This window comes from Peromyscus californicus, unplaced genomic scaffold (assembly GCF_007827085.1).
Source record: "Peromyscus californicus insignis strain IS unplaced genomic scaffold, ASM782708v3 Scaffold_22__1_contigs__length_63687245, whole genome shotgun sequence".
In the NCBI taxonomy this organism is placed as follows: domain Eukaryota; kingdom Metazoa; phylum Chordata; class Mammalia; order Rodentia; family Cricetidae; genus Peromyscus; species Peromyscus californicus.
In genome coordinates this window covers 40,006,401-40,031,154 of record NW_026294525.1, presented here as the reverse complement: position 1 = coordinate 40,031,154, position 24,754 = coordinate 40,006,401, and the positions used below count along the sequence as shown (strand labels likewise).

At 34.3% G+C, this 24,754-nt stretch overlaps 1 protein-coding gene across 3 annotated transcripts in view; it reads right to left on the bottom strand.

Moving 5' to 3' along the window:
• The window catches only part of Trdn (triadin), a 394,997-nt gene that overhangs the window by 267,681 nt on the left and 102,562 nt on the right, over positions 1–24,754 (bottom strand). For all 3 annotated transcript variants that reach the window (XM_052751301.1, XM_052751302.1, XM_052751303.1), the window contains exon 5: positions 6,281–6,340. In XM_052751301.1, the coding sequence (XP_052607261.1) occupies positions 6,281–6,340 (60 nt within the window). The remainder of the gene's footprint in view (positions 1–6,280; positions 6,341–24,754) is intronic.

Here is a 24,754-nt window from a genome sequence, read left to right as displayed (position 1 = left end):
CTGCAGCTTAATTTCTGGGTATTCTGTTCTGTTGATTGGTCTATGCGTCTATTACTGTGCCTATACCACATAGATTTTGATATTAAGGCTTTGTAACTTAATCTGAGATGCCTCCAGCATTGCTATTTCTGCTTAGGATTGCTTTGACTAATCAAGATCATTTGTGATTTTATATGAATCGTAGGATTTTTCCTTTGAGCTCTGTAAAGAATGTTATTGAAATTTTGATGGAAAATGCATTTTTTACAACACTATTTGTGGGAGTATAAGAAGTCTTTAATCTCCTGTTGTCTTCAATTCTTTAGTGTCTTGAAATTTTTCTTGCAGAGGTCTTTAAACTCCTTGGTGAAATTTAGTTTTAAGTATTTTTTTCTGAAGTTTTGTGAATGGGATTTTTTTCCCTCTAATTTCCTTCATCACAAACTCATTATTTGCATCTGGAAAAGCTACTGATTTATATGCTAATTTTCTCTCCTGATACTTTGCTGAACCTGTTGCAATGCCTTTCTCCTCTTGACTGGCTGTAGACTCTATGAGCCAAAATAAACTCTCCTTTCATTTATCTGCTGTTGTCACACATTTTTTTTCACAGCCATGGGGAAATATTGAATGCACACTTTTAAAAGAATCATAAATATAGAGGTGGCATGGTGCTGCAGGTAACTCACTGACATGTTTCAAAGCCCCTCAGTCTGTGGTCACATGGCTATTGAGTAGCGTCCAACACTATAGACAGTGTATTTATTGTAGATCGGGAGGGAGACTGGTCAGTTTCTGTTTTCAGATGTGTTGTTTGCTCCACGTCCACAGTGGACATTCTTTCGCTTGAAACACTCATGAGCTGCGGATCCAAGACTGCTTTCTTCATCTCCATCTTCATGTGTGTGTATTCATGCTTTTTAGTTTGACAAGTACATATTATAAAATCTTGGGCTTTACAAAAAAGCTATTTTTCAAGACCATTGTGACCTATGAAAGTTTTCATTACAAACTGTCACCCTCCTATAGAAAGAGAATTCTTTGTGCAAATTTGTGTTAAATCTTACCGCTCAGAACCCAATAACTATTCTATTGTAGTGAACTCATTCCACGAATTCGTGAAAGGCCATTTACTTGACTGATATTTGAGGTAATAACATTTAGTAATCCAGGGAGAGGTACATGATGGTTGTGTTTCTTCTAAGCAAATGTAATGTTCCACTGTATTACTCACTACACAAACTCAATACAAGGTCATAAGAACATACATTATTCTCATTATAATTACAAAATAAATTCCTACTTCTTTTATGGGGAAATATTGCCAAGGTTAATTTAGTTTAAAGGCAAGTATTAACTAACATGTCAGAGCTTATGCTTAGAGCCATAACCAATATATATTACTAAGCTTACTCTTTAACTCCAAGAAACTGTCCTATTCTTCCCCCAATGATAAGCATCAAAATAAACAAAGGGTCAAAACAGAAGAGTTAACATCTTATAAATTTAAAACTTTTAGCATAAAAACCTATAAAAATTATCTTATTTTCTATGCATAACAGTCAGAATTGAAATGGATTATGTGACTTTTTAATATAAATCACTTAAACTATTTGAATGGATTTGTGTTAGAAATCTGCATTCTCTGGCATTACATAATTTACTTTTCTGTTACTTTGATGAGTAAATATTCCAGGCATAAAGTTATCATGTATTACTAAAGTCTTCTTACAAATCAGAAGAAGTTTTTGCTTTTGTTTTGTTTTTATAAAGGTAGGGGCAGAAAGGAAGCAGAAGGAAGAGAAAGAGGAAAAGGAAAAAAAAAAGAAAGTAAAAGAGTGTATAATCTGGTTTTCGTTCCCACCAAAGCTTATCTCTCCACACAATACCTCAGCTTTAGTATGTTCTGTCTTTTTAAAGTAAGACATTTGTTTATAATGATCACAGGTAACCATATCTTAAGATATTACAAACTTTTCTATAAGGGTTAGAGTCATTTTAATGACAATGTAAACCATAACTAGCCCTCACATTCACCCACAGCCAAACTGGAATGTGACTTAGAGACCATTTCATTTATCTACATATATCAACAGGTCTAAAAGTATTCATAAGAATGTAGTTATAAGACTCATTGTCAGTAAACTATTGAGGAACAAAAACTAGACATTATTCCATCCTAATTACAGACAGGAAACTAGAAAGCAAATGAGATATTCCATTCATGTTCCCACAGGGGAGAAAAAGTAGATTAAAAGACTCAAGTACCTTTGGGCTCTATCTACCTATGTATGTATATATGTATCTATCTGTCTGTCTCTCTATCTCTCTCTATCTATCTATAATTTATCTATGTACCTATCTATGTATCTATCTACCAGTCTATCTATATATCATCTATTTTTCTATCATCTATCTATATATTCATCTATCTACCTATCATCTATTTACTTACATACCTGCCTATCTACAGATTATCTATCTATCTATCTATCTATCTATCTATCTATCTATCTATCTATCTATCTATCTATCTAACTACCCATCTACCTGTTTGTCTATCTCTTCCTCTCTCAGAATTATTTGTTTTAATCAGATACGTTTGGTCTACTCAAGAAATAAATTCAGATGACTAATCTCCAGGACAGGGTTTGAGAAATTTATTTTAAACTTCAGCCAAATCCACTCTTTTAATTACAGGAGACTCAGTGGTTTAATAAACCCTCTCCACAGCCCACTGCTTAAAGACTTTGACAGCAGGATTCGGGGAGCTAGGTCCAAAATGCAAATGTTTCCATCAGCATCACCATACTCACTCCAGCAGTCTTGCTGCTAAATTACAATGGAGTCCGCAAAATGAAGCTGTGGAGATGCTGACCAAGTGGAACCAGTGGAGTTTCTCTTTAAATTCAGAGAGAAGTAGCCAGTTCAGTTATGCTTCCCTTAATCAATCCCTGCTCAGAAGCAGTGTCCAATTTTCCTGGCCAAAAGAGTTAAAAACCAAAAAAGGAACACAGGCAGTAAGACGACATTAGCCCCTAAATACAAGCATAGACAAATCTCAGGTAAATGAGTGTTTTATAGTATAAGTCAGTGTTTTATAGTATAAGTTTTGGCTGACCAATCTGGAATTCAAACATTATGGCCATATATTTAATATCTAAAGGATTATCTGGGCACATCAAAGAAACATAAGTAAATAAATTATGGTAAGTATTTTCAAATGTAATTGATTCCCATAATCTCATAAGGAATGGCACTATTAGGAGGTGTGTCTGTGTTGGAGTAGGTATGGCCTTGTTGGAGGAAGTGTGTCACTGTGGAGGTAGGCTTTGAGGTTTCCTATGCTCACAATACTGCCCAGTGTTTCAGTAGACTTCCTGTTGCCTGCAAGATACAGAACTCTCAACTACCTTTCTAGCACCATGTCACCTGTACAACACCATGCTCCCCACTAAGATGATAATGGACTGAACCTCTGGAACTGTATGCAAGTCACCCCAATTAAATGTTATCATTTACAACAGTTGCAATAGTCATGGTATCTCTTCACAGCAATAAAAACCCTAACAAAGACAGAAGTTAGTAACGTGAGTGGGTTATTGTTGTGTTAGACCTGACCATGTTTTTTTGTTTGGAGTAATATGGACTTTGGGAACTGGGGTTAGGAAAGCAGTGGAATGCTTTAAGTACTACTTAATGGGCCATACTGGTAGGAGCATGAAAAACAGTGGTGCTGAGTGTGACTTGGTGTGAGCATCAAGAGGTTTCAGAGGAGAAAAATGTTATTACATGGCTTAGAGACTGGTTTTGTGATATTTTGGTGAATAAAGTGGCTGCATTTTACCCTGTCCAAAGAACCTGCCTGAGCCTAAAGTGAAGAGTTTTGGATTAATTCCGTTAGCAGAGGAAATCTTAAAAATCTTAAAACAGCCTAGGATAGACTCTGTTTTGTGGTTTTTAGTATTAAATCTGATGAAGATTTGTAATGAAAAGGAGCACACTGAGCAAGGAAAAATGTTTGAGAAGAAAAAGAGCACCACAAAGTGGAATGGAGCTAAGTCCTATGTTCAAGGAGATAAAGGGATTAAAAAATGGAATAAAGGGAGTGGTGACCTCATAGTAAGATCCCACCCGGCTAAGTTTCCAACCTGTGAAAAAGAACTAAAGAAAAGCTTAGAGCCAGATGTCGTGGTGCATGTCTTTAATCCCAGCTCTAGGAAGGCAGAGGCTGGCAGATCCCTGAGATTGAAGCCAGCCTGATTTATAGAGCAGGTTCAAGGACAGCCAAGTTTAGACAGTGAAAGTAACAATTAAAAACAGAAAGCTGGTGAAGCTATAATTGAATGAAAAGTCCATGTTGGAGCCCCAGCAAGCAGCCGAACTTGGCAGCTTTGGCCATGTGGTTCTGACTTTAGAGTTAAGGATAAAAGAAATGGGTTAGGGAATTTTCCTCCATGCTTAAGGAAAGCTGCTGGGGCCAGACATGTGTCAGGAGTGTCCCTCAATGGAGGCTTAAAAAGGCCATAGTGTGAAGCTGTGAAGTTGAAGCCTGGATTGCATTGGAGACCCCAAGAGTTTAGAAATTCCAGAGTCATAAGAAACTTACTGAGGAGAGATACTAACAGGGAATGGAACTAGCCCAAGAGAAAGAAGTGTGTTTCAGTCAACAAAGCTAAACAGAGTTGGAGATCTCAAAAGCATGTTGATGTCAGACATGGAGATCCAGACTTTGGAGTTTGCTCAGATGGTTTTCTGTCACACTTTGGTCCAGTATGCTCACAATGCTCCCTTCCCTACATTTTGGAATGGTAATGTATATCCTGTGCCATTATATTTTGGAATTATGTGATCTGGTTTTTGATTTTGATTTTACAAGGGATTACAATTAAGAAATTACATGATGTCAGAAGAGACTATGAACTTTAGACTTTTAAACATTGTTGAGACTGTGATAGACAATGTGAAATTTTGAAGTTGGACTAAACGCATTTTGTATTATGATATTGTTACAAGTTTATGGGGACCAGGGAATGAATGTGATAATTTCAATGTAATTGGTCCCCATAATCTCATAGGGAGATTAAGACACAACATATATTTATAATTTAGACATTCCAACATAGATAAACATGCTATTGCAAGCTAATAAGGACTTCTAGTGTTTGAAAACTTAAGTATTTTCCACTATGCTACATGTGACAGCTAATTTTTACAGTAGCTAGTTTTTAATATAATAAATACATAACTACATTTGCTTTGTTTAATTTTGCATATGGGAGGTTCAGGTAATTGGAACTCAGATTTCTGCACATGCTATGTATGCAAGCATTCTTCTATTTGGCAACATACCCACCTTTTCCAACAATTAATTTTTATTTCAGGGAAATTATTTTATTATTTTTCTCTGTATCCTATAAGTATGATAATGGAAAGAATTTTTTTTACCCCCCCTGGAACATCCAAAATTATATATAACTGCCCATTTGCAAAACCTGGTCATGTTGAGAAATTTGTTCCTGTTGCATGCCATTGCTCGCTGTAAGTTTATTTAAAGTCTCAAGTCTTCAGGGATCTCCCCTAGAAAACTAACGCTTGTCAAATGAACAAGGAAGTATTAGCCCTTACTGAAATGCTTCTATTGCATGGCCATAGTCTTGGATTCAGACTGGCAGAAAGGACTATTAATTTTCATGTTGTCACAGTCTATCTACCCCTTGAGGTTGTGAAGAGAGCATGGGACCAGGGTATTCCAGTGACATAATCTAAGAATTCTACATGTCTGAACCAATGATTATGAAAGCATTCAATGGCATGCCAAATTCATGTTTAAAATGTGAACTCTGAATCATTGTAGGAAATGATTAAAAGAAAAAAAAGATTGTTAAGTAAAATGATATGCTGGTATTTATTAATAAAAAGCCATTAAAAGTAAATATTTTCACCAATTTTGAAGTTGGTTTGATTTCTATCATTGAATGTTACTCAGACACTCACCTGGAATTTAACCTCAGAAGAAAAAATTGATGTGAAAAATACCAAAAATTTAAAAGTAAAAATCCTTAACCATGAAAATATTTTTGCTCTCATATGAATGTACCCAAAAAAGGGTACCTCTTCAAAAGTAGGATAAAGAGGAGGAAGCACTGGGGAGAAGAAGGTGGAGGAGGAGAAGCGGGGGGAAGAGGAGGAAAAGGGGGAGAAAGAGAAGAAGGAAAAGGAAGAGGAGCCCGAGCAGAGTCATGGGAGGAGGAAGAGACACAGGAGTAGCAGCAGTACCAGCATGAAATGAAGCTTATACCTTTAGTTTGTATTTTCTTCTCTGGTTTCTCCTGCTTTTCAGCCTTTTCATTGTGCATTTCTATAGAAACAAATAATATGTAGTTTAAAAACTTGAAAATGTATAAAATTTAAACCATACCAATGAGCTAAACGTTTAAATTCCATAACAAAATATGAAATTATCTAATAAGCTTGTGTTAATCCCAAAGATGGAAGGAGAGAGACCCCCAACCCCAATCATCATGGCCAAATTAATTAAATCAAGCTTTTTTACTCATGTACATGGGCGGCCTCTCCTTAAGGTGGGGTTCAAAAGGCCAGTACTAGAAGTGAAGAAAACATGTTTTGTTTTATATATATAGCTTAGGGGTAGGGAGTTTCTAAATGGGAGATTTGACAGTCAAAATAGTCAGGGTTACAGCAGCAAAACATAAGCTAACAAGATAGTCATAACAACCTCTTGAAACAAAGACATCGTTGTCACAAGGTGATCACAGCAGCAAGAGGTCATAACAACCTTTTGAGACAAGGGTAGGGGTGCAAGATGCTTTTGAAACAAAGGCATGATTGTCATTTCCTAAAACAGGCAGTGTATAACCATTTGTATATAAGGTTACAGTTGGGGCATGGCCCAATCCTTGAGAAACAGAATTTTAATCATAAGCAAGAATGAGCCTAGCTTGTCTTTACCATAAGACAACTTTCAAGCCTAAGATGGAGTCAGGCTGATCCATCCCTTGCTGTGGTCTGAAAGATGCTTGTTAATAATTACCACATAAAATTATTTCTTTATGGAAATAAAGGACAAACTGGAATCATCTCAAAATCAGTCATTTAAAAAAGTGAGAATTTAGCCAGGCGGTGGTGGCACATGCCTTTAATCCCAGCACTTGGGAGGCAGAGGAAGGCAGATCTCAGTGAGTTCAAGGCCAGCCTGGTCTACAAAGTGAGTTCCAGGAAAGGCACAAAGCTACACAGAGAAACCCTGTCTCCAAAAACCAAAAAAAAAAAAAAAATGAGAATTTACACTGACAGAGATACCTGTCACCATTTCCAGAAAAGTGATCACAAACTCTGTCCTTAACTTTAATTAATCTCAATGTAAACTGAGACTCTTTAGTATGAATTTTATTTATATTTTAAGGAAGACTTAGGTTTTTTTTCATGTTTAATTAAGAATTTATGAAGTGAACTGTAGCCATTAACAGAAAGTATGTATATCCTAGAATTGTTGATGGCAAAATATGTTTATAAGTGGCATCTGGCATTGTACTTAAACAACAATTATGACAATCATATATAGTACATTTCATAGTTAGCTGCATTTTTTTAAATATGAGATTTTCACAAATTTATTCAATTTGCAGGTAGCTTCATTATAATATATGTATATATATTGCAACGCCTTAGAAAATGAGGTTAATTCTAAATTCACAGTGAATTTGGAAAAAAAGTAAATTTGAGATGAAGATTTGAAAACTGTTATTGCTACTTCCAAAAGATTACTCATTCTTAGATATCATGTGCTTTCTTTAAGAAGGCCAATGGTATTTGTTTGTTTAATTCTTTTTTGGCAGCTGGTCAGACATGACAGTAATTACTGTACATATTTAAAATTCCCATCTGTTCTTTTATATTTTCTTTGTTATATTTTAGAAGTCTACTATATCCAGACAAGCCATGCAAAAACCGTCAATATCCTGGGAAAAGAAAACTAATGACATTCGTTCCTCTTATAAGAGATATGCACACCTGTGAAGGTCTTCCCTCAATTTCTACCATTAATCCATCATATTAATATGTGCAATGCCATTTGTCCACCCTCATCTCATTGTGACTTTGAATATGGTCATCCAGTGCTGACAAGACTACAAGTTCATTGATACCTCTGAAAAAAATTAGTGTGCAAGGCACAGGGACAGATCAAAGAGCATTTCTATCTGCCTGGTTTTCGCAATTCTGTTTATTTCCTTAATGCCTTCACATTCAACTCCACAGAAACTCTCAGTTTAGCATTATGATCTTAGATTAGGTGAATATGGTCTGGTTATGCTGTGGGGGTGATTCTGTGCATTCAAGGATATTTTTCAGCAGCATCCCTGGTCTCTATCTAATTGATACTAGTAGTGCCATATACATCTTTTAATTGTGACAATGAAAAGTGTCTTTAAGTACCTGCAAATGCTTCCTGTCACACAAGATGAACCCTCATTGGGAATCACTGCTCTAAATATACACAATAAGCAGTATCATATACAAACAAAATACATCATCAGTTTCCCAACTTCCTTGATAGACATCTGTGTATAGACTTATGTGGTAAATTCAAATTAACACCTTTTATAAGAATAAAATGTATGAAGACTCAGTTTAGAAAATGAAGTATCTCTTTAATGATGTTTATATTAATCACATTTTGCAATGATGCTAGTTGGTGTGGTGATGTATTGTATACCCTAATAAACTTGCATGAGGATCAGAGGACAGAGCCAGCCACTAGATTAGACATAGAGGTCGGGCAGTGGTGGCACATATCCTTAATCCTAGCACTTGGGAGGCAGAGATCCATCTGGATCTCTGTGAGTTCAAGGCCACACTGGAAATAGTGCCAGGCAGTGGTTGTACACACCTTTAATCCCGCATGCCTTTAATCCCAGGAAGTGAAAGAGGGGCAGACAAAGGTATACAAAGTGTGAGGAAACAGGAACTAAAGCAGTTTAGCTGAGACCCTTTTGGGTGAAGACTCAGAAGATTTCAGTCGGAGGATTCATGGAGTTGGTGAGGTAATAGGTGGTGGTTGTGGCTTTCTCTGCTTCTCTGATCTTTCAGCTTTTATCCCAATATCAGGCTCTGGGTTTTTCATTACAAGACCATCAATGATTCAAACAATAAGTTAGGATCTGCCACCTGTGGCTGTCTTAATGAGTCAATTTGGGTAGATTACTGTACCAAATTATGTGAAAAAACACTATCTAGGTGTTGCTGGAAGTTGTAGGAGATGTTATTGAAACCATCAATAATCAGCTAATCTTAAGTTGATTCTGAGTAGCTTGAGTGATTTCTCCAGGTCCACTGGAGAACTCTGGAAAGAAATCTGAGTTTTCCTGGAGAGAGCAAAATCCTGCCTGTGGCTTTCTTTCCTTCTTCTCTATAAGCACAAGCAGATGCCTGAGAAGAAATGTCTCAGCATATAAATGGGACTTCATAATCCTCTCATTGGCTTTCTTTATTTGAGCTCTGAGTGGGATATTGCATTAAATACTATTAAAATTAATTTGAAGATTTCCCTTTTAACTTTCAGAATTTGGCTAGTTAGAAGGGTTTAAATGGCATGTGTGGGTGACACAAGATCACGCTTCACAGGTTAGGGGGAAAATGTCCAATTTTAAATCTTACAGAAATCACAGAGGGAAAACTTTCCAAATGAACTGATTAAAAACAAATTTGAGCTTCTTCCCAGGTCAACTTCCTGAACCCTTTGTGTTATTCAAATCAATAGAAGCTATGCAGAAGATTGGAACTTGGTATAACTTAAGTCACTACAGATGAGCGAAGTGTCAAATATTTGAAGTAGTTTTTAAATAGATAAAAGAAGTCATCTTAAGAGATGTTTGTTGTTCCTAGAAGGTACTAGTGTGAAACAAAGATGGAATGTGACTTTTAAAATTAAAATCTACATTAAATGTTATACTCATTTTGATATGAAACATTAGAAAGTTATTACTGAGACATTTTGTTTCCATTTAGAGGAGTGTATCCATGTGATGGGTGCATGTGGGCATTCCAAATGTAGGCCACACAAATGAATAAGGAGGAAATTCTGGACCCCACATGGATAGGATGGAAGTTTAGTTAGACTCTTTTGCAGGGTTTGGTGGTGAAAGTCATCTGCCTGGATAAATGCACCCAACATTCCTAGACTGAGGTAAATTTGGGGAGATATATTATGTGGGATGACAGTTTCTAAGACTGGATACTCCATCATAGTCCATAACAGGTTTCCCCATAAAGTAGGGAGAAGCTTGTCCACCACAGATCATACTAAAGAAACAGTACCAAAAAACTGTTCTGGCTCCAGTTAGCTTTGTATTTTCAGTCAGATGTGGCTTAAAAAATAAACATTAAACTAGAACCTAAAAAGAAATTAGCTCCAGTTCATCATAGAGAAAAGAATATGGAGACCTATCTCAGAAACTAGAGTCAATAGCACCAATCAGGCCCACTGACAGGAAATAATAATTGTTGTCTAGTCTCATTTTTATGAAATAAAACTTCAATCTGAGTAGGATAGATTTGACTAAGAATTAGGAATGGTGTTAGGAGAAAAATGGATGAATGCAATTTATGTTTGTTGCTTGCAAGCATGAAAGTAAGTATATGAATTCCATTAAAATGTACTAACTCTTTTTCTAAAAAGAATACCACTCAAGGAAGAGGAAGGCATGAGAGTAAATACACTCTCTCTAAATTTTCTTAAGGAGTTAACTCTAAAGCTGAAAGTACATACTTTCAGGTTGATGCACTTGACTCACTTAAGAAAAACAAAAATAGATCAAGTCAATCAAGTGTCTCATCCGGGTCCTCTGCTCATTGCATGAGTTGGCTGTTTGAAACCTGGGGCTTATGCAGGGTCACTTGGCTCAGCCTGGGAGGAGGGGACTGAACCTGCCTGGACTGAGTCTACCAGGTTGATCTCAGTCCTGGGGGAGGCTTTGCCCTGGAGGAGGTGAGAATGGGGGGTGGGCTGGGGGAAGGTGAGGGGGGCGGGAGGGGGAGAACAAGGGAATCCGTGGCTGATATGTATTGTAAAATAAAATAATAAATAAATTTCAAGTATAGTTCTCCGGCCGGGGTTGGGGGGCAGGAAATTAGCAACATTTTGAAAAGTTTAATTTATTACGTTTTTCTCTTTTTTTTTTTTTTTTTTTTTTTTCCGTTTTTCGAGACAGGGTTTCTCTGTGTAGCTTTGTGCCTTTCCTGGAACTCACTTGGTAGTCCAGGCTGGCCTCGAACTCACAGAGATCCGCCTGGCTCTGCCTCCCAGTGCTGGGATTAAAGGAGTGCGCCACCACTGCCCGGCTTTTTTTTTTTTTTTTTTTTTTTTTTTTTTGGTTTCTCTTTTCTTTTTCTGTGACAACTATAGAAGACAAAAGCTAATTGCATAGCTTAGAATACATGTTCAGTATTTTATCTTTCCAATTCTGTATTTCAGTCTTACACAAATGAAAATGGTCCCATGGATATGGCAGGTCCAACCAGCTTTCCTGCATGATGTTAAAAAGCATGTATGGTAAAATCTCTACAGGTCAGTGTAAAGATGCATACTGATGACATTCTTAGTCAGACTTTCTTTTTCTTTTTTGTAGACCATCGTCAACTAAATTAGTGGATTTGATTTCAATTAAATGTGATAGCATATTTTTTAAGGCATCCCCACACAGTACAGCTAAATTAGTATTGGTCTACCTGTACCTATGTTTCTTGGCTCACAAAGGACAAAGACAGGTATATCATTATTCAAACTCAAGAAGAACCTAAACATCTCTCTGCCACTTTACTGCTGGGCAGCATTCTCATTGGGGATTGGGTCACAACGCTAGTATTACTGCCTGTGGCTATCAACTGTCAGAAGATACACTAAAGCCTGTGCAGAGCATGCCAATCTGTCTCCTTACACGTTAGCCAAGAAATGATGACTATGCAGCCTGTTGTGTATTGAGTAATAACACGTTACCAGTTTAGACTTCATGAACACATCTTTTGCACAGGTGATGTCTGATTCATTGCCTTCAACTGCACTTTCCTGCCAAGAACTATTTGCAGGATACTGGAAAATTTAATTTAGAAGATTCCAGGCATTACAAGTAAGAACTTAATGCCCTATGATTTTTAACTTTCTTCTTCAAAGAAGAAAACCCCTCTATGTTATTAATGCCCCCATTTAGTTATTTATCAATTTCTGTAGACATGCCCATGCTTTTATTTTGTATGTCATGATCATGATATCACACAATTGCACAATTGCTCAAAATTGTATTTAAAATTATGACATTTTTTCGGGAACAGTTTATAAGAAGTTCATAAGGAACAGAGAGGAAAGTTGGGGAAGTCATTAATCCCTTCCAAATTTAAGGGTTTTAGAATTAGATAAATATCAAATTCCTTTGAAAAGGTGTTCACTTTCAGCACAAGGTCAGATCATAATCTTCCTTTGTAATTGGAAAATACTAGACTTTGTGGTCTAGTAGGTTTAAATGATCAACATATTTCAACCCAGGTATATAACTATCCAAGTCTGAGAATGCTGTAGCATAAAATAAGGTGAAATGCAAAAAGAATGGCCATTATCTCAACGGATTAAGAAGCAGTGAAAGACGACCTTTTGTTCTACTGGGTCACAGGTAGTGCTGACATGTAGGTTTTCCATGAATGTTTCCTAACTGTGTCAGAAATGCTGTCAGAGAAAGGCAGGTGACGCCCACAGAGTGAGTGTGCTGTTTTCCTAGTTCCTTTACTCCTTTCGCTTGCTCTCAAACTCTTTTCTGGCTTTTTAGGGTGAAATACAAGTGACAATGAAAAAGGAAGAAAAGAGCCATTATTTGCCTTACATTTTTGTGCATACTCTCACTCTAAATAAATTATAAAAAAAAAAATAACCTTCACTTATTAATGAATTAAATTAAAGAACTCGAATTATTTAAGCTCTAGTTTGGGTATTATGTTATTTAATGGAAATGACAAAGTGTACTCTCTTCAATCAGATTTTTTTCTACTGAATAATGTCAAACATTATGAGAGATTTCAAACTGACAGAAAATAGATAAAACAGACACAATAATTTATTAGAGTGCTGAGAATAAATACAAATTAGTCTTGGTTTTAGATTATTTATTACTTCATGATTGCAATAATCTAAAGATAATAATCTTCATATGAAAGATGTTATAAGTCTTTGGTATTCTAATGTAATTTTAAAATGCATTTTGATAAGAAAATGTAGACACAGAAATCTATTAAAAGAATCTCCGTAAAAATATTTTAATTCCTGGCATTCATTAAATACAGCTAACTGTTGAAGATAATTAACACTGGAGTCAATACGCACAATTAAAATCTGATTCTGATCACTGCTATGTGAATTTTATTTCCTCATCCATAAAATAAGAAAATAACAACAAATCTACTTCACAGACTTCCTCAAGAATTAAAATGAGTCAAAATTTAAAGGGTATCACCTGACATTAAGTGATCATCATGTGATTGCCTTCTGTGACCCTGATATAACTGTCTTTGTTTCTCATTAAGTAGTATACTTGGTGATGGCACAATTATGTCTATTTTGTTTCACATTAAAATTTCAATAACTAACAGGATGAGCAATACACAGTAAGTGATAGCTTGATAGATGCATATAGCATGTGAAGAATTCTAATCTATGAAATCAAAGGCAGCAGTACAGTATAGATAATATCTTACCTATTCATGATAAATTTTAAAGCAATTTAACTACTAATTAAAGTTAAAAATTTTTCTTGAGAGCAAACTTGCTTTTCAAAATAGATGTTAGTATTAGGGATGTAACTCGGTTATATAGTGCTTGGTTTAAGCCACAGCTCAATTTGCAACTTTTCTCATTATTTGTAATATATACATATATTATATTATAATAGTATAAAACTGAGAAAAGTTAAAGAATATACAAATACAAATTTATTATATATAATATATTTCAAATGCTGAGAAATGTTACAAAATTTTACATTTATGACTGTAAAATAAAGTAACTGAAAGTAAACTTAAGCACTTTTTCAAAATTTTTTCCCAAAGTATAGAATTTTAACATTTTTATTGTATAAGGAATTGGTCAATGTTAATAAAATCAAGGCCATATACTTTTATGTAATACTATAGTTACAGTAAATTTACAATAAATGTTAAAAAAAACATCATGTCAGCCAGACGGTAGTGGCACACGCCTTTAATCCCAGCACTCAGGAGGCAGAGCCAGGCGGATCTCTGTGAGTTCGAGGCCAGCCTGGTCTACAAAGCGAGATCCAGGACAGGCGCAAAGCTACACAGAGAAACCCTGTCTCGAAAAACAAAAACAAAAACAAAAAATCATGTCTACTTCAACAGTTAAAAAAATAATAAAGATAATAAACAGATAAAAGATTTTAAATTAGGTATGTCTATTCACCAAGCTTAAAGGAAGAGACGATAAATTCCAACCACATTCCAAATTTGTATTTTTCTTTGTGCTCTGGATTTTATTACTAGTGTGTGTGTGTTTTATTAACCTGTCCTAGAGCCGATTAAAATATTTTAGTAGCTTCTGCCTTCTCTTTGATTTAATAATATTCACATGCATGTTTTGTATGTAGAAATTGTAAAATACCTGCATTTGGTAAAAGTATCTATACTGTTCATCTAAGAAAATATGTATAGATTTTAGTGAACTTGTGCCTGGCTTAAGGTGTGCTTTTGAGGTGTACTGAGTAACTTTCAGCTTCCCGTGATATATGCTGCGGGTGTGATTGAAATATCAAATTAACCGATAGTTAGAATCTTTGAAATTCTATAAATCTGAAATGACAATTCACTTAATTCACTCATTCCTGCTCGGGCTGTTTTGTTTACTCTGAACAAACCTATCTGAACTCAATACTGATGGCAATCATCAGGTCAGTAGATTTTCTAAGGTTTTTAATCTTGGCTTCTTAGAACTTGGAACTGAGGCCATGGGTACCTTACCAAAAGTGATAAGGTTGGCAGGAAATAGAACCTGTATTAGTGAAAATAGATTGTACTAAATGATTCTTAAAAACTATCATATTCATAGTCCATTTTCTAAGTTATTTTTTCACATTTCACACATTTTTTTTGCTTATGATAAACTATTTGTCCTCTTCATGATCTTATAAAGAGGGGGTCCTATATATTTAATCTTGTCTGAGTCTTTTATGGCCAAATTAAAATATGCACCCTTTATGATATTGACACACTACTAATAAATTCGAAATGATAACAATTCAAGATTTCCTAAATGACAGACTCAAAATTTGAAAGGATAATCTGTTACCAAAGCAACTATCTTGAATCAAGATGACAAAAATTAGCTAAATTGTTTTGAAGATGGAAATTTTCAAAGAATGTTTTTATAGTTTTTTATAATAGTTCTCAAGAATTAGATGAGATAAAAATACTTCCTTAAACCTTTTCTCCTTTTACTATTAAACTACTTATTCATGGGAACATAGACTAACTATATGTAAGACTTGCCCAATTTTTATTAGGACATTAAGGATTAATTTTGATAAATGACTAAGCAAATCTAGTTCTATTTAATGTCAACTAATTCATTCTAAGGGGAACCACTTTTCTGAAATCTCAGTATTTATAACAAATACAGCAAATTATGTACTGGTATCTATTTTTGTGATATATTTTCAACTGTATCAAATATTACTTTTCAGGAAGGTATACCAAAAATGAAGAGCATAGAAAGACCTTATTTTTAAATCACTATTGTCTGTAATTAAGTGGGCAAATACTAGAAACAGTGGTAGGCAAATATCCCAGAGAATTTTTTTCAAGGATGTTCAAATTTATGAATGTAAAATAGTTTGGGTCTTATTTTGTTACATTTTATTACTTTGCAAGTTAAGCTAAACTTTTTCAGGAAAAACAATTGTCTCACCACTGCATATTAATGTTTTTACAAACAATTTCAAATTTAATAGTATTGAAATACTACCCACCTGATCACATGTTTTTCTCATAAAGTCTGTGATCTGAGGTTAATGCATTTTTCCACTGTAGGGTTAATTTTCTTCATCCATAAAATGAAATACCATTCCCCACGTGCAACAAACCCGCCAGATAGAAGTGATTACAAATGATACCTTTTATTAGATAAACACTGATGGAGTTGAGAGATGTGGATGAGGTTCTGGCTGGGTTAGTATATATGCTTCATAAAATTGATGATACCCTATAGCAGATCAATGTGTATAAGAATCATCTGGGGAGATTTTTAAAACACATTCTTGAGCTACAGCCTAAATTGAATCAGTTCATTTCCACAGTGAGGAAACATGGGGAATCTACAATTAAAATAAGCTCGCAGGAAACATTAGAAGTACTGTCAAGAGTGGGAACCATTGTCCAGATCAATGTTTCTCAACGGTCTGGGGATCTTCTTAAAATTCAGATTGTCATTCAGTGAACCTAGATGTATGCAGATTTCTAAATAGCTTCCAGATGATGCTCAAATTGTTGGTCATGGTCCATACTTTACAGTGTGAGGATTTGTTCTGGATGAAACTATTGAGAAAGCCATTAATATATGGCATAATGATTCAGAGTCAGAAAGCATCATTGCTGGAATGGAATTGGAACTGATTATCAGTAAATCAAATACCTTTGTTTCATAGGTCTGAGAACTGAGAATCATAGGGGTTACTTGACTTAACTATAACATGTAAAGTACACAGGTAATGTAGTAGAAACACCTCCTATTTCTGTTCACAGGGGCTTATCTCAATCATGTTTAAACTTTTGAAATGTTCAATTGAATGTTACTTCATATCATTAATTCCAATTAATGAACTTGGCCAATGTGACATCAATATTAATTTAACTTCTATGTTATCATTAATTCATCTTGTCTTTTTTTCCCTCAGTAAATTTATACACAATTCTTACAATATGTAAGCAAAACTCTTATCCCCAGTGCTTCCCATCATTGGCTTCAAGATACAGAAAATCTCTTGTCTACAGAATGACTCAGACTGTTATTGTTTTTACCCTATGGAGGACTCAGAAACATACTGGAAGATTTTTTAAATTCTTTAATTGAAGAGGTAGGGGTACATTCATAGTTATTTATATCATGTTTTATAAAGCATATTTATCATGATGTATAATTCATATGTTATTCAATATGCATATTTGAAAGAAAAAGCCTAGCGGATTTGAGTTGTTTTCTAAAACTATAAATGTAGACAGTTTAAGTGCATCTTGGTAAACAATGAAAACCATAGCCTTACAAATTGTTTTTAATTCCCTGTCTCCATCTATTTCCTCTCTCACTCCCTAGGGAATCTATTTAAGACTCTGCCTTGGGATTTTGATTTCATAAATCCAATGTAGCAGGAAGTCTGAGATAATTAACAACACCTGTGGACATCTGCAACTTTCTAGAGAAACCATTATTACCACTGCATTCCCATCTTTCTATAGGTGGTTCATGGGATGCTACCCTGTCCTCTTTCCTCTACTTCTGAAGGTGATCCCAGGCTTCCACAGAGTAGATGTTGCATCTCTTGTTATTGTTATTTTGTCTTGCTTTTGCCAACTGGTCAGATCCAACAAGAGCGTGTTACTCAGTCCAGATCAATGCGAGTCTATAAAGGTTTCTTAGGAGAAACATTTGAGGAAAATAAAAAAGGTTCCTCTCTTGAGTCGTGAGGTAAAATGGTCTGGACCACAGAATTCTGATGACCATAACTGCACAAAGGGAAAAAGCCTGTGTGATCACTAAGTATGAAAACAATGTTCTTTAGGAAAGAGATTTGTTTGTTACAAAACATGTCCACGCCATTGTAGAAGCTATTTCAGCTTCACAACTTGCAGGCTCCATCTCTTGATCCAATGAAGACCTTTTCATTCAAGTCAATTTGAACTGGAATTAGATTTGTCCCCCACAAAAGAATGAACATATCCTTTAATTCTGACACTCACAGCTGATTACATCTGCAAGTACCTGGAAAAGTTACTCTGTTTCTCATCACTGCTTCTCTTGCCTCAAATTCCTTACCCTGTCTCTCTCTTTATTTACAGCCTGTCATCAGTTTTCTTGACTTTGTCCTCCTGGGGTTAGAGATCGCATCAGTGTTAAGATAAAAGGAGGCAACACTTAACTTCTAGACACAGTCGGAGGAACAACACGTAGCACTTACACAGCTGAGCTTTGATTTAGAAGCAGCTATTTCATAATGTTCTAGGGCATACCTAGTAAAATATTCTGAGACTATGATTTTAACCAATGTAGTCACCTTTCTATTCTACCTTCTTTTTTTGGTTTATCAAATTTTTGACACTTAATGTTCAATCAAGTATAAATTCAGAGTCTTCCAGTAAAGATTAGCGCAATAAAGTTCCTGGCAAATTAACTTGTCTGTCTGTCTTACTACCAATATTGTAATACAGCCTTCTAGATAGTCTAACCATAATGCCTTAACTATTTATAGTGCTGGTATTTTCCAGATCCTCCTCATGCACTCTGCCTGAAAAGAACTATTGTGGATATCCATCAAGTAAAAACAAAACAAAACAGGGAATGAATTAAGTTTGAGCTTATTGGATTATTGGATAGCTCTGTTCAATCTGAGGGGCTATAGGTCATTTCACAATTCTAAAGAAAATGTAACTTATTTCTCTGAACACAAAGGTGTCTTTATGCTTCCTCACTGTTGATGCAATGTGACCAGCCACATCACACTACGGCCATTATTCCTTTCCTACTGACAGACTGCATCACTTTCAATTTTAATCAAAATAAATCCTTCCTTCCTTAAGCTGACTCTTGTCAGGTATTTGGTTACAGCAGTGAGAAAAGCAAAAAATACAGGAAAAATGGAAGTGATACATAATTTTGAGGGCTAGTGGTGCCTTCTCTGAATGCAGAAGATAAGTGTGTAATCCCTAAGGTCACTGTGCTCCTAAAACCAAAGACCACTTTTTCCTTTACAGAACTCTGAATGTGCTTAGCTGTGAAAGACTACAATTATCCTTTCTCGACTTTAAAGCTAGATGTCAGGAAAAGGCGTTATAAAATATAACTTCTTGTTAAAAGACTATCATTATCTTCTAAAATTACATATTTGAAAGGACATAAATGGTATAATGATCCCTCTGATGTACAGACTTATTATAGACAAAGGTTTAGTAAGAGTGAACTGAAAAGGGGAGATAAATGTTTCCATTATATTGTACTTAGAAATGTTAGTACAAAAATTTAAAAATAAACATGCTAAAGAATTACATTTTGTGACTGTTTACCTAATCTAGTCAGTAAAACCTTAAATATTACTATGGAAATATGAGAAAATTCTTTAAGTTAGCTATAAGCCAATACGTCACTTTTGAAAAATATGGAGAATTACTAAGAGGCCCATGCCTTGTGATTACTGGATCCCTCTTCCTTCTTCTCCCCATACTCTCACCCTACCCTGTGTCTGTATCACTGGGCATGGTTTTAACTATGACTTAAAGAATTTCTGCATAATGGAAGGATTAAAATTTAGTTGTCTAAAAATAGTCCAATACGATGAATCCTTCACCTCCTCAACGTCAACCATGCACACTGTAAAGGCATTATCTCAGCTACAATCTACTTTGCCCATTTATTCATCAATCTCTTCAACATAGTCTTTTGTGGACATTTTAACAACCAAGTGCTAGTTAATAAGATGTGCTGTGTTTTAATGGTCTAGTTAAGTGTATGGCATCCATTTGTAACAACATAATAAAATTTCACTGTAGCCATCGAAAATTTTCAGAAATTTCCCACATCAGCTTTTGAAGATACTGTAAGTAAGCACACAAATGGTCTATCCCACCTAGCACATTGCTTGGAATATTAAATAAAAACACCTGATAAAAATAAAATTTAAGCTTAAATTTGATTCCTAGCTTAATCACAGAAAGGACGTCAGTGCTCTGTAATAGTGACTATGTAAAGGGAGATAGCACAGTATGGTACAATATCAGGCCTCAGTGATTTGCTCCTACTCAGATCTCTAAGATCATCCAGGAAGCTAAATACCCATATGCCTCTGTGGTCATCTTCTCTTTCTGTTTTCCTTTTAAATTTTAGACCACACTTAAAAGCAGCATTATATTTAGAAGACACTATCCAATTTCTCCATAATTGTGTTGTAACTTAAAGATTATTTTAATTGTTGACATTAAAATAAAATTGCAGTTAGAAGAAGGTGTTGGCACATGCCTACAATCTGAACATCGTAGAGGTATCCCATAAGGTCATCCTCAACTACACAGTGAATTGAAGGATAGCCTGAGCTAAATGAGAACTTATCTCAAAAATTTCCAAAAATTAAAATGTAAATGAAATAAAAAAATACTGTGCTACCTTTTAAATTTAGTTGATGTTCTACAAGTGTTATATATATTACATTTTTAAATGTAATTTTTAAAATTTCTTTTTAACACTTGGAAATTTTTTTCATAAGTATGTTTTCATTCTACTCACAAAAAAGTTTTATTCAATGACAGTATAGTTTTATTCTTGGAATTTTTAAAAATTACCTCATAAATTTTACAAGAAACTATATATAAAAACAATTTTAGTGGTCTACAGAGCGAGATCCAGGAAAGGCGCAAAGCTACATAGAGAAACCCTGTCTCGAAAAACCAAAAAAAAAAAAACAAACAATTTTAGATTTTTTTCATGTATTATCATACCATCTTACATTAACCTCCAGATCTAAGAATGTATTATAAATCTTCACAATTTTCTATTAAAAATGAAATTATATCAAGTGTCATTTCTTTATGAGATTAATGGGGCTTAAAATTTAGACCATAAGAAGCTAGAGAGATTAATCAGCAGTTAGTGAGTATTAACTGCTTTTACAGAGGGATCTAGTTCAGTTCCCAGCACCTACGCCAGGCAGCTCATAACCACTTGTGACTCCATCCATCTCCAGGAGATCAAAAAACCTTTTCTTGCCTCTGAGGACATATGCACTCACATGCACACACACACACACGCATGCACACACATGCACATACACACATGTACACCCCAATTTTTTTAAAAAATGAAATAAATTATTTAACAATTAATTTAAAAGAAATATATTTTTAAAATTAGGTCATGAGACTGTGAATGTGATTTATAGCTTGAATGAAATTGTCTTATTAATAAATTTAATTCTTTGTCCTTACTTTTAAAAATATGGATGTTAGGAATCCTTATGTACATCTAAACTTATATTGAAATAAAACAAAAATGTATATGATTTTTAAAATATTTATGACTTTGCCTCCAGAATTACTTATTTTGTGAATATTTGGAAATAGGGCAACTGTATCCATCTCTTCAATTAACTATCAGATATGTCTAATACTTTCACACAATTGAACATTTTATAATATGCTCAGAAATGGACATACATGTACTATGAATTTTTAACACTATTGTGTGTTCTCTTACGTTATTTAATATGCCTTTTTAAAACTGTATTTAACCTTATTTTTGGAGTTGATGGTCATATATTAGAGATATCACCCATTAGCTAATGGACAAAACTATTTCGTGTTGAAAAGTATTGCTCAAATTAATTTATGTTTTGCAAAACCACACACATATATATGTAATTTAACTTCATTTTTAATTACAAATATTTTTATTTAAAATTTGAAAGAAATGAGAAAGCAATAGATTTTGTAACTCATACATAAGCATTGTCACTAATACATAAATATTAAAGTCATATGGATCAACTATGAAAATTTTATTTTAGCATTATGTTAAAAATGAGACAAATCAAAGCAATATTATATTGTTTGCTTATTCTCATTTCACATGGTGTAGATAAACATTTTTAGTTATTTTCTGAAGATAATTGTATGATGTTAAAATTTAGCAACTGGGCATGACGGTGCATATCTTTACTCTCAGCACTTGGGAGGAAGAGACACGGAGGTCTCTGTGAGTTTCAAGCCAGCCAAGGTTATAGAGTGAGACTCTGTCTTAGTACATACATACATACATACATACATACATACATACATACATACATCATAGGAGTTTCTGTAATATATGTGTAAAGGACATCAAACCTTGATATTTTACTTTGGGGAATAATTATACATGTTTAAATAGTAAAAAACAAATAGTCAAAATACTTTTGTTAATTATCACGATAAATTTGCATACAGTTTATTTATCTAGCTGACAGCATATAATTTTATTTGTTTTGGCCAGGAGAATAAACTCATAAATAATAAGATTAGGATATATGATATTATAGTTACATATTCACATGTACACATAATGTTTCAAACAGATAATGCATAATTATTTTTTCATTATTCCAAAGACAACAAAAACAGTGTTGTACTATGTGAATTAAGACGAGGTTTTCTTCCGAATTAGATCAAATATTTAGCAATAAAATTTGATAAGGTAGGTCTTATTTCATTTTGAACAATATAGAACTAATCTATAGGAATTAAAGAAATATGACATTCATAGATTTACTTAACACATGTCTTTTGATTGTTTTCCTCTTCTCCCCTCCATCTTCAATACCTGTTTTAAAGTTTGGTTGTCCTTACAATCTTTCCATTTACCTGAGATATGATTAGTGTCAATAAAATTTCCTGCTTTGGCTGTTTCAAAGTACCTGTATTTTAAGTTTTTCTAAGAATGAGTATTGAAAATAACTGAAAAATAAAATGTTTGAAATTCTAATTTTGAAGAGTCATTTTTAATTGTGTTTTCAGCTAAATAAGAAAAAGATAAATTTCTAAATGAGATATCATTGCTTCTCACACATGACTCTACGAGGTCACTGACTCCAGAACATCATATTATATAAGAACCACGCTTCTCATGTACCCAATAGACACATTACACAGAGCCAGAGGTCCTCATCTTTAATGATTTTTGGTGGACAGTCTTGAAAATTGGAAATACATCAAAAGATATTTCTTTATCTTGCAAAGTTGATCTACTGCTATTACAAATATTAGTATATTTTCAGGCAGACAAGTTTTAAGAAAGCATGTGCATGGCACTTATCCTTTACAGCTCTCCACAATTGCATGCTCTTTAGAAAGCAAGGTAGTGTGAACATATCCACAGTTCACACTCCTTTGTGAGACGACTGCTCCACATACAATACTAGACCAGCAAGGAACAGAAAATGTAACTTTATATAATATTTGACTTTCCTAGGTAATTCTTTTAGAGAACTACATAATAAAAATAATTTTCTCATGAATTAGTAACTGGGATGGTCATTGTGGAGTGTTTTGTGAAAGCACAAAATATTTTAAAACTGGAAAGTTGAAAATAAATATGCAACAAGCACATAAAGACACTAGGTACTATATGAAATGCCCCAAGGTGTATTTATACATAGAAACACAAACCACAGAATAGTATCCAAAAATTTCATCCATTTTAATAGCCTGTTTAATAATCAATCTTTGCAACCTTGAGATTAGCTGACTGGGCCATTATTCCACATCAAATTAGAATTGCAAGATTCACCCATAAATAACAGTGTGATAGAATTCTTTTTTTTTCTTTACTTTGGTAATATCAGAAATACAAGAGCAAACAGAAATACATTTCTAAGTGATTTAAATAAGATGCCTTAGGAAGACACAGGGAAGTCAAATAAAATACATTGTGGTCTGGGTTAAGCGAAATAATGGCTAAACAGTGAATACATATGAATTGGAAAGCATGTTAATGGACAGTCATTTAGATGGGTAGAAATCAATTGGTTCATGTCAGGAGATTATCATTCTGGGCTACTAAGAAATGACCTGAATTTAAAGTCAATTATCTTCCTACTTTTGAATATGGAATACTTCAAAATATTAGGAAATACGGTATATAAATCCCTTAGATTATCCTCACTAATGCTTTTACTAAAGTTTGGAAAAGTATCCTAAACCACTACTGGGTAGATTTTTGTTGGTGATTTGAGGATTCAAGGCAGTGATAGAAGGAAAAATATTTAAACAACTTTATGGATCTTTGGTGTATGCTGATAATTTCACAAAAATGAATTTTTAAATTAATCACAATATGAAAGTCAAATCAGAAAGGAGAGACATTTAACTAAAAAGTAAATATTTTTGTATATGAGTAGAATATGACTTTTTGATGTGTTTGGTAAATCAATTTGTTAATAAAAATAACTTTTCCACTTGATTTTCTCTCTCCATGTACAATTAAAATAGACATGTTCATGACATACAATTTCCATTCAGGCAGTAGCTCGTTAGTTGAAGTTTGACTATGTCCTAATCAGTAGCTATTAAATATCAGCCTTGAAAAGACCCTGCTGTCCTCACAAAGTTTACATATCAATCAAGAATTTCAAAGCCTGAACTTGAGAACTGAATTCTGACTTGAATTTTTCAATTCTCATCCTCCATTCTGAGGTCAGAATAATTTCCTTTCTCCTCGTAGCACTTCAAAAACACGTTTGTATCAAGATGGCTTTGCCACACTGGAACCTCACTAGCTCAGTTCTTTTTGTTGTTGTGGTGTTAATCAGAGATTCGAATTTTCCTCCGACTAGTATGGCATTCACCACCTGCTCAGCCTGCCCACTCACACCTAAGTCTGGACTGTATATATTGATTACATTCAATCCCACTGTTGAATCCTTAGTGATCTTTGGAGGGTGACTTATACTGAGTAAATAAATCAAGGGTATTC